The sequence below is a fragment of the Macrotis lagotis genome, chromosome 7 (assembly GCF_037893015.1).
Source record: "Macrotis lagotis isolate mMagLag1 chromosome 7, bilby.v1.9.chrom.fasta, whole genome shotgun sequence".
In the NCBI taxonomy this organism is placed as follows: Eukaryota; Metazoa; Chordata; class Mammalia; order Peramelemorphia; family Peramelidae; genus Macrotis; species Macrotis lagotis.
Genome location: NC_133664.1, coordinates 66,291,844 through 66,305,704, shown reverse-complemented (window position 1 = coordinate 66,305,704; position 13,861 = coordinate 66,291,844). Strand labels below are relative to the sequence as shown.

The 13,861-nt window shown below is 38.1% G+C and overlaps 1 protein-coding gene across 9 annotated transcripts in view; it reads left to right on the top strand.

Annotated features, from left to right (window-relative positions):
* Positions 1-825: 825 nt before the first annotated feature.
* ABI1 (abl interactor 1) overlaps positions 826-13,861 on the top strand; it is a 96,693-nt gene continuing 83,657 nt past the window's right edge. For 2 of the 9 annotated variants that reach the window (XM_074193030.1, XM_074193031.1), the window contains exon 1: positions 828-1,050. In XM_074193030.1, the coding sequence (XP_074049131.1) occupies positions 934-1,050 (117 nt within the window). In that variant the 5' untranslated portion in view covers positions 828-933. Of the gene's footprint in view, positions 1,051-13,861 lie in introns of all 9 variants that reach the window. The other 7 variants (XM_074193037.1, XM_074193034.1, XM_074193038.1 and 4 more) reach the window with 5 other exon arrangements.

The window sequence follows — 13,861 nt, the reverse complement described above, 5'->3', positions numbered from 1 at the left end:
GGTTGACCGGCCAGTCCAGGTCACACAGCCGGGGCAAGTCAATTAACCTCTGTCTCTCTCTGACTCCGTTTCCTCATTAGTCAAGTAAAATGATACCTCTCAGGGCGGTCTGGTAAAAGAGTAGAAAATGCTATTTGCAGCCCTTAAAGTGCTAAATTATTGCTAATGATCGGGCCGCAGGCTGCTGAGTAATTCCTTGAGACAAAGGAGCAGAGGTTTCCCGGGGGAGGCTGCAGGTCCCGCTTTACCTGAGCCCGCTCCGGGCCCCCGGGCCGCTCCGGGCGGGCAACACAGTTCTTGGATGGGGGCCGGAGTTGCAGGTGAAGTGAAGGGGGCAGCTGGCTTTGAGGGGGCGCCAGCTGCGTGCCGGGCCCCGGGAGGAGGGAGGGGCCGCTCGGCGCCTCCCGGGAGCCCCAGGAAGGGCAAGGCTAAGGTCACGGCACACCCCGCCACCTCGCTCTGCGCCTAGGCGGCCGAGGCTGGCACGCGCCGCCCCTCAGGTGCCACCTGCCGGCGGGCTTCGGACGCAACGCCGCCATGCCCCTTCCTCCTTCCTCTCACCTCCGCTCTTCCCTTCTCCCGCCAGAAGCTCAGGCGCGTGCGCAGTGGCCATCCGGGGAAGGGTGGCGGGCGGGGGAAGACTACGACTCCCAGAGGGCCATGCGAAAAAGAGGCATCCCCTCCCCCAGTCTCCCGGTCCTGAAGCCGCGGGGTGGGGGAGGGGAAGCCGAAAGCTCGCGCCTCGCGAGAACGAGGCCGCGGCGGGGGAGGGGAGGAGGAAGAGGAGGCGGCGACGTCCCACAATACCCGGCGGGAGGGCGGGTAGGCGGCTCGCATCCGGGCGGGGAGGCTCGGAGGCTGGGAGGCTCGGGCTGGGACTCCGCCGCGCCTCGTCTCCCGGACGCCGGAGGGAGCGATGCGGAGGAGGCGAACATGGCCGAGCTGCAGATGCTGCTAGAGGAGGAGATCCCGTCCGGCAAGAGGGCGCTGATCGAGAGCTACCAGAACCTGACCCGGGTGGCGGACTACTGTGAGAACAACTACATCCAGGTGAGGGGGAGGGGAGGCGGCCCGGCGCGGGGAAGTCGAGGCAGCGCGTGCGTGTGTCCCACGTATGTGCGGGCCACACGCGTGTGCCCGGTGTGTGTGTGTGTGTGTGTGTGTGTGTGTGTGGGGCCGCCCGAGAGGGTGCGGTGAGCCGGGCAGCCGGCCCCGAGGGTGTGCCCGGCCTGGGCCGTGAGTCACCCCGCCGGGAGCCGCCTGGGCCCCGGGGTCCCGGGCCGGGCCCCCCTCAGTTTCACTTCCGCTCCCGGGCCGGGGCGCCTCCCCGAAGCCCGAAGTTCCGGCACCTCGGCGGCCCGGGGGCTCGGCTGGCTTGTCCCATCTCCGCGTCCCGAGCCGCTGTCATCCGGGAAGCCCCCCGGGCGGGGGTCGTGGGGGGCTGGGGAGGGCACGGTTTAGAAGCGTCTCGAAGGCAGAAAGTTATTCTTTGCTAGGCCATGGGGTTAAGTGGCTTTCCCAAGGCCACACAGCCAGGTCATTATTAAGTGTCTGAGGCCGGGTTTGAACTCAGGTCCTCCTGACTCTGGGCTGGTGCTCTATCCACTGCACCACCTAGCCACCCCCCAAACATTTACTTTCATGTGTATAGAAAGAGACACAAATATATCTACACACATCTATATCTCTATACACACTCACACGGTGTCCTCAGAGTCAGAACTGAGGTTGGAACACCCTGTCTGATAATGAAAAATAGAAAGTCAAGAAACCTAGAGATTCTGTCTAGAAGAGAATTTTTATCAGTGCCAATTTTCTTTCTTTCTTTCTTTTTTTTTTGGCAATGTAAATGGGGTTAAGTGTCTTGCCCAAGGCCACACAGCTAGGTCATTATTAAGTGTCTGAGACCGGATTTGAACCCAGGTACTCCTGACTCCAGGGCCGGTGCTTTATCCACTGCGCCACCTAGCCGCCCCTAGTGCCAGTTTTCTTGGACTGAGTTTAGATGGAAAAGCATTTGTCACAACTCAGCTGTAAATTTTTAGGGTGTGGAAATAATGGATAAATTGTGATGGTTGCCAGCACATTACATGGGGCACTTCATATTAATAATCATGTGGTAGGAAGTTCCCTAAATATTGGATCATGGCAAACAAGGACTTTTGAAGGTTTGGGTTACTTCCGTAATGAGGAGAAAATTTTTGAAAATAGTCTTGTCAGTGCTTGCATTTCCTTCACTTTATCTCTCCTTATAAGTCAAGGAAATGAGTAGTTGCTTTTGTAAATATTTAAAACCTTAATTTTCATATTCATTTGAATATTTAGTAAGTCCCTGCTACCTGCTAGATATTATGTTATTAGACATACTATATTTTTTATAGTGCTTTTAACTTTTTTCTTTTTTTAATTAAAATTTTATTTGAGTTTTACAATTTTTTCCCCCAGTCTTACTCCCCACCCCCCACCACGGAAAGCAATCTGTCAGTCTTTACTTTGTTTCCATGTTGTACATTGATCCAAATTGAATGTGATGAGAGAGAAATCATATCTCTAAGGAAGAAACAAAAAGTATAAGAGATAGCAAGATCAGACAATAAGATTTCTGGTTTTTTTTTTAGACATACTATATTGAAGAAGAGATTATCGACTCTTATTCTTACCATTGATAACATGGATTTAAAAAAACATTCATTTGGTAAACTAGAAAATAATTTCTTAGTTCACCAAATGAAAAGCACATACGAAGGTACAAAGCTAAGCCTGCAAAGTTCAGGTGAAATTTGGAAGGATCTTACAAGTCAGAACATAAAATACCTTATTTGAATCTTCTATAAACCTAGATCCAAGATCTGTAGCTAGATACTTTCAAAATGGGGGAGTTTCCATTTGGTTTTATATGTTGGGAAATATGACAGGTACATGGTATGGTAACACAAGTTTTAACCTGTCCAGTTTTTTTTCTTTGTAGCATAGTTGTTTTTTGTTTTTCTATTGCAAAACTTGAAAGCAATTTAAACTCTACCATTAATCTCCTCCATTAGCATAAATTGCTTCATGTTCTGTACTCGCCCTCCCTCATAAAACCAAAAAACTAAGAATCCTAAACTTTTTTATTTAGTGACTTGTATTTTTTACCCCAGACCTTAAAAAAGAGAGGAAACTACTTTAAAAATAATGACAAATGCATAAAATGGCGAATTATCAGGATATAGTCCTTAACTTTTAGATCTTGCTTACGTCTCATGCCTTATGAACCCATCTTGCCATCCAAATTAGGTAGAAAGTGAATGTGGTATTGGTGAAGGCATCACCACTACTCTTGTTATTACTATGGCTGATTGAGATTTTTATTACTGTTCTCTCATGTGTTTGACCTAAAGGGTAGAGAATAACTTTTTTTTGAGTCTCTTTCTGTGTAAAAGAAACCAATACACTATATCAACAATATCTTCAGATAGGGTGATAATGATGTGCAACTAAATAACCTTTTTTTCTTTTACTTTTTTGCAAGGCATTGGATTTAAGTGGCTAATATTAAGTGTCTGGGATTGAATTTGAATTCGGGTTCTCCCAAGTCCAGGGTGGATGTTTACCTCTGCGCCACCTACCTGTCCCTTATATAATCTTTTGAAAGGAACTTTATAGGTTTTAGTATTGTAACTTGAATGCAGGTTTAAGCTTTTTTTTTTTCAGATTGAGTAATGTTGAACTTCCAAAGGATATTTAACCTGGAGAAGAGAATTTAGAATCACTGCCTTCAAATAATTGAAGGGCTGTCACTTGGAAGAAAAGAATAGATTTAGGTCACTTGATTCCTAAGAAGAGAACTAGAACCAAAGGATTGGTTTTATTGAAAGGCAAGACATTTTAGTAAAGTATGAGGTCTAACAGAGCTGTTAGAAAATCATATGGCCAATTATTGTAGTGAGCTTTTCATTTTGTGTAAAAAGGGTTTGAGAATTAGAACAGTGATTGGACTAGATGACCATTAAGTTCATCTTCCTCTCAAAGAATCTGATTCTAGTGCACTTCATCGTGTGTTTCAGATTAGTTTTTAGAACAGTTTTCCAAAACTTTATGTCCTGTGAATTCATAGACTGTCATCACTGTAGGCAAAGTGTGGTCTCATATAGTCTTAGTTTGGATAATATGAATGGAAGTGACTTCAAAACTCTGCAACTAAGTATCATGGAGTTCACTTTCTGCTGTCTGAGAAATCTCTGTCTGCAACCATGTTGCTGGTAGAATGGTTACTAGACAATGAAAAGTATGATGGAAAGTTTGTGACGAAAAGGATGAAAAAGGCTTTCAGGATCTACATTTTTACTAAATTTCACTAAATGATACAGTGTTTTCTTTCCTATTTCTCCCCTCATATTTAGTCAGGTACCAAACTCCACTTCCACAACATAGCACACACCTCTCCTTTCCCTGTTTCCTTTCTCCCATCAAGCCTAGGCATTTATAATCGCTTCTCTGGACAATTGTAGACCAAGTCTTCCTGTACCTACTTTCTTTTCTTCCCCCATCTGTCTTTTGCACAGCTTCTGGACTGTTATTTCTTTGGTGCAGATCTGCTCATGTCACTTCCCAGTCTTTTTTGACTCCCTGATAATTATTAAATATACTTCAAACTCTTTAGAACTCAGCTTGCATCAGAGACCTTTATAGAAGGTAAATAAAGATACTATAAAGGTAAATAAAATATTCCATCAAAAGAGAACTCATGGGGGGGGATATCTGAAAACATTTGTAACTGGAATAATGTAATTCATGGAATTTTGTGACATTCATTTCTGGTCTTAAACATGGTGGAACTGGAGAAGTAGAGCCAAGAGTTCTTAGGGGGTCTATGAACTTTTTTTTCAGAAACTATTTTGGTATAGCTATTTCATTTTAGTTTCTCCGGTAATTCTTTGAATTTTGTTTTATTGTATTGTTTTGGGAAGAGGTCTGTCATCAGACTGTCAAAGGGGTTCTTTTAAAAAAAGCATAAGAACGCCTGATCTAGATTTATCAGAAGATTTATTGCTATATTAAAAACTTTGGGAAAGCAAAAAATAACAGGACAAATAAAAAAGAAAATAGTATGTTGCTTAAGAGATAAGGGACAGTGTCAGGAATTAAAATCCCGTCTCAGACACTTAATAATTACCTACCTGTGTGGCCTTGGGCAAGCCACTTAACTCCATTTTCCTTGCAAACACCTAAAAAAAAGAGATAAGGGGCAGCTAGGTGGAGCAGTGGATAGAGTACTGACCCTGGAGTCAGGAGGACCTGAGTTCAAATCGAGACCCAGACACTTAATACTTAGTAGTGTGACCTTGGGCAAGTCGCTTAACCATATTGTCTTGCAAAAACAAAACAAAAAAAAAGCAATAGCAACTTAAATTTATATTTAACCTTTTGTAAAACTGTGTTATTTCATTTGAAATGTCATAGTAACTCTATTAGGTGGTTACTATATGAATGAGCTTTTCTTTTACAGAAAAGTAAACTGAGGTCCAGAAAGATTATGTGACTTTACTAAATTTCCCTGGTGGGCATGAATTTAAGATTAGATTCTCTGTTCTGCCTGGCTGGCAGCTTTATCCAGTATTCTAAAATCATAGAATCTGAGACCATCTACTCCAATTTATTGTACAGTTGAAGAAATGGAGGCTGGGGGGGGGCACTAACAGTCTAATCCATATCTTTTGATTCCAGAGCCACTCTCTACCACTTTACTACTTATCCAAGGAGATGGAATAGGCTAGACTTATAAATTAAAAAAAAAGTTTAGCTCTCTTCTTGAGTGACTGATTCACAAATAAATTTCTAAATTAACCTGAAATCTTTCAGAATCTTTTCTAAACTTTGAGGTCGATGTTAAGGGTGACAGCACATTTTTTGGTGATTGTCAGGCAGATTGTAGGGTTGGATAGATCTTGGATCCGGCCTAATGTGGTAATTTTTATGTTTTCATAAATGACACTCATCTTCATCTGTGCAAATAACTGATATTTCTTATGACAGCACAATATTTGAAATTGTATTAAGTCTAGAAATAAGCACTTTTTTCTTTTCTATATATATTTTAAAAAGTTTTAATTATAATTGGATTTCATTAAATGTTTTTAACTTTTTGAATAATTTTGACTGCTGTAGGATTGATTTCATGTCACCTTTTTGGTCAAAATTTTTTTAAAAATACTGAAATATTCTCTTAATCATGAGAAGACTTAAATCGTAGTTTCTCATGCATATCTCAGCTGATTTAATCTCTGGAGTATGCTAACACTTCTTGGAGTGGAAAATGACTCTTTCATGTTTCATTTGTGCTGTGATCTAACTTTGAAGAAACCCTCCTCTATAACTTTAGTGAAATTTTAGACTTAATATTAGACATTCATGAGTTAAAAGTCTAAGATATGTCCTGAAGTAAAGAGCTTTCTATTATGAAAAGAAAAAGAAACTGAAGGGATTTTAAGAAGAATATGTAAATATATTCCTTTCTTAACTACCATTGATGGGAGAAGTAGAAGTAAAAATAGGAACAAGTTAAACTGTAATTTGGGGACATTTTTGAGGCTTTGGTATAGAAAAAAACCAAACTTATTGGAATTTTTCTTTTTGCAGTATTGGTTGTTATCCTTTGACTGGAAAGCAAAAAATAAACCTCACTGGCATTTTGTACTTCTCATTGCCTTTCCCCTCATTAGGTACTCATTACATTGAATAAAATAATTTTCAGTCATTCAATATATATCACAATATACAAAGGAATATGTGACTTTATACAGTATAGGGAGCATATGATGATTGATCTCAAGCTACTTATATAAGAAGGGTACTGATTGACCAGGAAAATATTACTGGCCTTTTTTGGAGAAGGTAGCTAGTAGTTTGAGCAGTATGTCTCCTGTTAATTAAGGAGACAGATTTGTTTGTCAATACCACTGATGGTGTGCAACATAGCCAAAGTCTTTTTAACTTTTTGTTGCTCATTTCTTCCATTAATAGAATAAAATAATATTCATTTTTTAAAACAGAAATTGTTTACTAACAGGGATATTTATGAAGAAAATTGCAAAGCAATAGTTTACAATGATATATACTCTTGTTACATATCAAAATTGATATTGATACTGAATTTTAAGAAAGGAAGATTAAAGACATTTTAACTTCAGTGAAACTCATGAATTCTTTATTGTGCTAATAGGCTGGGGGTGGTATTTGTTTTAGAATGAGAGAGTGAAGAATTTTCTGAGAGCTGTAAAAAAAAATAGGATCATGAAATCAGAGCTAGAAGAGACTATAAAGATCATCTAATTAAAACCTCTCATTTTACAGATGAGGATAGTGTAAAAGAAGTGAATGATTTGCTCTAGATTGGGGACTGCAATCCAGAACTCTTTCCATTATATCTCATTGGAATTCTTGGGCCTGAATTCTTTGAATTTTATGTCCTTGTTGGTTTCTGCTGTTTTTGTTACCTGCTCCAGTGAGATCACCAAAAATATCAGAATTGTGATGAAGTGTTTAGTAGAAACCATTAGGATTATATCTATCTTTTGAGTGGAAAGAGAAGACAGACAGAGTTGGTGAGGTAATGAATGATGGAGACTCCACAGCCTGGACAGAATTTGCTTAAGCTCTTCTTCCTAGTGAGGTGGCTGAGGTCATTGCTCTGCCTGTGGGACAGGGAACCTCCCTAGCTTGTACTGGGTGGAGGACTTCAAACCCAGAATTGCTAAGCTATGATGAGGATATTAGAGTTACTTTTATCCAGGTCTCAGTGTCTCCATTCCCTTTCAACTCCCAGGGCCGGGAAACGCCATGTTGAGCTGGTTAATATATCCAATATTTAAGTGTGTGGCAGCAAAGGGGAAAAAAAATCCAGCCTTCTATGTTCTTGTTGAGTTAAGTTGTTTCAAGTAGACTAAAACTAATGTACCTCTCATCTTCCTGTTTTAGGGTTAAAATACCTTCTTTAGAGGCAGTTTAGTACCCTTTGATGAGCACTGAATTTGGAGTCAGAAAATCTGGGATCAAATCTTACCTTTCCTACTGTGTGACCTTAAGAAAATCACTTAATGTTTCCTCCTCTGAAAAATGAGTGGGTTAGACCAGAGGGATCCCCTGAGGTCCTTCCCAGCCCTTGACCAGGGCTTCTTCACTTTGTTGGTTTCATGAACTCCTTTGGCAGCCTGGGGACTCCTATGAATAAACAAGTACCTTCTCAGAATAATGATTTCAAATCCATAAAATTTCAAATCCAAAAAGAACAGGATTATTAAAAGGAAGCTAATTATATTGAAATATCATTATCAATAGGAAAAAAATTCATGGACTCCACTTTAAGAATGCCCTTCTAGCTCTAAGTCTATTATCATAATTAAATGTTGATATAACTAAAATTCTAATTAGAGAATTTTGATATTCTGATAATAAAATGAGAAAAATGGACAGAAAAACCTACAGATTTTTTTTTTTAGGTTTTTTGCAAGGCAAATGGGGTTAAGTGGCACACAGCTAGGTAATTATTAAGTGTCTGACACTGGATTTGAACCCAGGTACTCCTGACTCCAAGGCCGGTGCTTTATCCACTACACCACCTAGCCACCCCCAAGATTTTCAGTGTAAATCAATAAAAAAAGAGGACTTGATGTACAGAATTTTACTTTACAGGTAGCTTTTTAGTGATTCTTCTAGTGAAGACTATTTGCAAATCCCAAACTAATTTTTTATAGGTGATAAGTATAATATAGTCATAACAAGGTCGAAAAGCTATAAAATATTTTTTCAAAGAGATTACTACAAAGTCATCTAGTAATTAAAATAGTCTAAAATATTAAGTCAGTTATGCAGTGTCTTGAGATATTTACAAATGATAATCCTTAATTTTTGATTTGGATCATTTTTAATCATGAATGAATTTTTTAAAAAGTTGTTGATGGAAATATTGCCAGAGTTCTATTTTTTTTTTGAAATTGTTTTTAAGAAGACTTGAGGTAGTATTTTATGTTACTAACTTGTTATGATGAAATTGCACTTACTCCATAAAAGGCAAGAGTTGAGCATTTTTGAGAACCCTTATTTGCAATACAGGAGGAAATTAGAGGGTTCCTCTTTTATTTCAGAAAATGCATGTTTTGCATAGACAAAACTCTACTTAGTTATGTTATTAACTGTTAGAACTTAATGAAATGTTGCTCACAGAAGCCCAGCTGGATTATATATTATCAGTATTGAGTAGATTTAATCTCCAGTTTTCAGTTTTATAACATATTCTAAAATATATGTTGCTTTTATTTGTATTGATTTCCCCCTAAGATGCTTGTCTTCCAGTAATTTTCTTTTACCAAATCTCATTTTTCTTGAAAGTAAATTCTAAGTTTCTTTGATTATGTTTTTTTTTTTGTTTGTTTTGTTTTGTTTTTGACTTTTGCAAGGCAGTGGGGTGAAGTGGCTTGCCCAAGACCACACAGTTAGGTAATTAGAAAGTATCTGAGGTTGGATGTTGAACTCAGGTACTCCTCTTTTTTTTTTTTTTATTTAGGTTTTTGCAAGGCAAATGGGGTTAAGTGGCTTGGCCAAGGCCACACAGCTAGGTAAATTATTAAGTGTCTGAGACCGGATTTGAACCCAGGTACTCCTGACTCCAGGGCCAGTGCTCTATCCACTGTGCCACCTAGCTGCCCCAGTTTCTTTGATTATGAAATTAATTTTAAGTAGATTATCAGGAAGTAACTTAAATAACATTAAAATTTGTGTGTTTTTTGAAATATTTCAATATATCCAAAATTTACTTAACTATATAATTCCAAAAAATAATCAGTTAATTTGGTGAGGCACCAATGGCATGAAATAGAATCATTTTGAAGCATATAAGAAGTTTTTTTAATTTAATTTCCTTTTGAAATCCTTGAACTAGTACTTTCAGTTTGGATTATTGACCTGGTGGATGTAATGGCTTCATTTTGTGGTAACAGGTGCTGCCACTATTTTAAATAACATTGTGAAGTATGTGTTAAAATATGACAGAATATATTGACCTTAAGCTTGAAGTCTGTTGGGTAATTCTTGTTAAACTTGAAAGCTGCATGTATAGGAATTCTCTTAGGCATTATTGTATGTGAATTATTTTGGTAGGTGAATGATATTAGTGCATATGATTGCTTGCATGTGTATTATTTAGGAAACTAACTTTCATTTATTTATTTACAAAATGACAACTTTGGTTTGTGAATAATAAGGTTTTTTGAGCAAGAAATTGTATTGATTTTAATATGGAAATACATTTATTCAAATTTTTCATATATGTTTTTCTTCCCAATTTTTTCCATTTTTTTAAAAGAGACATCAAAAGAATTGGTTCAGGGACTTCCTCCCAAAAGCACTGCTTTGTCATTTCTAGTCTGTATTTTCTTTTTATTCGGTTTTTGAATTCATATTCAATCTTTGAGCTTTTTTGTTGACAGTGGATTCAGTCTAATTTTTATTAAGGATCAATTTGGTCAGCTTTTTGCTACTAAAGTTAGTTATAGGTTGAAAAATCTTTTACCTTATGCTATGTCATTAAACTATAGAATTAATAATTACTTTTAGCTTGTTGAGTAGTGGAGCAAGCTTTCAGTGGTGATCTCAGAAGTCTTGGTTTTATTCATGTTTATTGATGTTTGCTTATACAAAAGAAACCAAAAAGAACCCTTGCTCCAATAATGTAGTTCTTTTAGAGAAAGAAAGTTTTAAAATTTTATTCACTGCCTCATAATTCATTTTTTTTGCAAGACCTTCCTTGACAAAATTGTCTGGGACACAAGTATTAGCCAGAGATCTAGAAGAGATATTTTGCAATGAGGATATATGTGTGTGTGTGTGTGTGTGTGTGTGTGTGTGTTACATACATATACATATATTATATTACATAGTTTTCTTTGTAGGGATGCTCTTTTATTGTGAAAGATTGAATATAATATTAGAGATTTAGTTTGTGATTGAGAATCCTCTTCTCTCCTCTTCTCTCACACTTCTTTAAGAGTAAGGCTATTATAATGGGCGGTGACTCTTTTTTGTTCTTTAAATTATAGTGAGTCCTGCAGGTATGGGTTAAATTGAAATAGTTAAGCACCTTCTTTGTAAGAAGGAACTTTGGGAAATATGAAGAACTATAAATAGGTCCTGCCTTCTAGGAATTTACAATATGGATCTGAAATTACAATCTAGTTGTGTCTTAAGTCACAGAAATTTAGAATCCTATAGATTCATGGATTTAGAACTGGAAAAGACCTTGGACATCACTTAAATTTTATCCTCTCTTACAAATGAGAAAATTTCTTGCTGGAGAGGTGAAGTAATTTGTTCAAGGCCACAAAGGTGTTAGGAATGTGTAAGGGCTAGGATTCAAATTCAGATTCTCTGCTTCCAAAACTCAGCATTGTTTCATCATGCTGACTCAGATAGGAAAATGGAACGCTTTAGAGGAAATGTAGGGAGAAGGCTTCACTGTTGTTGAAAAAGAGAAAAATCTCTTAAGGCAATTCCTTTAAGCTCTGTTAGAGTACAATCAAACTTTCTTTGGAAATAAGGAAAATAAGTGATGATTACCTGCACACCTACAATAAATACTTTACATTCAGAGACAGACCTCAGGCCAACTGTTTAACTTGGAAATCTTGATTCTACCATTTTACCTTCCCCTTCAGTCAACTAGGGTGGCTATTGATGTCTCTGGGATCAAATATAAAATGCTTTTTGTTTTTTAAAGACCTCTATAACCTGACCTCTCCTTCCTACTTTTCCAGTCTTCTTTGACCTTAAATCCCTCATGCCCTCTGCAGTCGAATGAGTCTTCCTGCTGTTCATTGCTCATGACACTTATCTCCAAACTGAAAACTGGGAATTTCTCTCTTCTGACTTTCCTGACTTCCCTCAAATCTCAGCTAATGCCCTTTCTTTTCCCAGAAGCCTTTGCTGATCCTGCCTTAATGGTAATGCCTCTCTCCAGTTTATTCTCTCTCTCTCTGGTTTGGCTTGGAGCTGGTGGCATAAGTTTCCCCTGAGACTGTAAGCTCCTTGAGGGCAGGTTCCAGCTTTTGCCCTTCTATTCCCCATGATTAGGAATGTTTGACACATAGTGAGTACTTATTTATTTCATGCCGGTTGACTGACGCACTATATACATATTTTTTAGAACTTAAATCTTAAAAATAAGATCTTTTAATAGATATTTAATAATATAAATGAATGGAAGTGAAGTAATTGGTATATTTTAAAATGCCACCTCTAAAATGCTTTTTTTTTTTTTTTCAGTTTTTTGCAAAGCAAATGGGGTTAAAGTGGCTTGCCCAAGGCTACACAGCTAGGTAATTATTAAGTGTCTGAGACCGGATTTGAACCCAGGTACTCCTGACTCCAGGGCTAGTGCTTTATCCACTATGCCACTAGCCGCCCCTAAAATGCTTTATTTTTTTGTACCTCCTGAGACCAAATGATTCTTTTGGTTTTTTTTTTCTTTTTTTGCTTTTTAAGGTGACACATTCCAGAAGGAAGTTGCTAGTTCTCATTTGATGCTGCTTCATTTCTCACTTGCTAGAATGAGTGAAGATTTAATGTGAAAAATAATTTGCCACAAAATAAATGAATACTCTGAGACGAGGCTAGGGTTTGAGTAAATGGATGGGTTTACTTGCATTGAAATCATGTGGAAATTGAACAGTGTGAGGATTTTGGAAGAAAAGGTGTGAGGAGTGGCACTAAGAGGACCAGGTGCAAGTCCCAAGATACTTTTAGAATGCCTACCTTAAGGGCTGGTTATTGCTCTAATTTGTGGGTAGAGAGACATCAAATGCTTAGTCTAGTTAGGGAGACAGGATGTAAACATGGTAAATGTTAAAGAGCAAAATCATTAAGGAACAGTTCAAGCCACAATGAAAATATTTGTAAAACTAATTTGGCAATTAAATTGCCAAGTTATTTGCTCCTTCTACCTTCACATCTGACTGTTTTTATCTGCTCATACAGCCACCATTCTTGTTGGTCTCCTTGTTGTCTCCTCTCATTTCCATCCTAATATTCCTAAGGCATAGATGACATCTCAGTCGCTGTTCAAAAATTTGGGGTATAGGGGTAAATTTGGTTGCTTAATTTTTTTTTTTGATAATGCTCTTTCAACATTTGGTTTTTCTTTGTAATCTTACTTCTTTTGCTTCTATTCATTTAAAAATATAATTCTGAGAAGAGCTCCATAGTCTTTATCACACTGCCATCAGGAGTCTATGAAACAAAAAAGTGGAAGAATTCTTTATTTGCTGCCTGTTTTCTCTAAGATAATGAACTTTAACCTGGCCTTTAAATCACGTCACAATTTGACTGCCACCTACTTTTCTACCTTTCCTATTTATTTCCTTTTATTCCCCTTTAATCATTTATAGTTATAGCAAAACTAGACCATTAGTTGTTTTTCAAATTTGATATTTCATCATCAACTTTTAGGCATGAAAGTAAACATCCTGAGCCTTTTCATATCTGTCTCTTAAAATAGTTATCTTTCTTTGAAGGAAGCTCAATTCAGGTACCAAAACCTTTGTAAAGTTTTTCCTGATACTCTATCATTCTTTTCTGTTTGACCCAAAGGAATTTATAAGCTGCCCCCCCCCCCCTTAGGACTTCAAGGACTATTTTTGTGCTTTTCTGTATTTTTCTGCTTTTTGTGCTTTTGCCTTGAATGTTGTAGATGCTTAATAGATTTTTTTTGAATTTTAGAATATTTGTTTGAATTTTAGACTTTGAGCTATATCATGAAAGATGTGGAAGATCTAGTTTGATGGGAAGTAGGGGTTGGTCAGTACTTAAAGCAGAGGGAACTATGAGCAAAAAC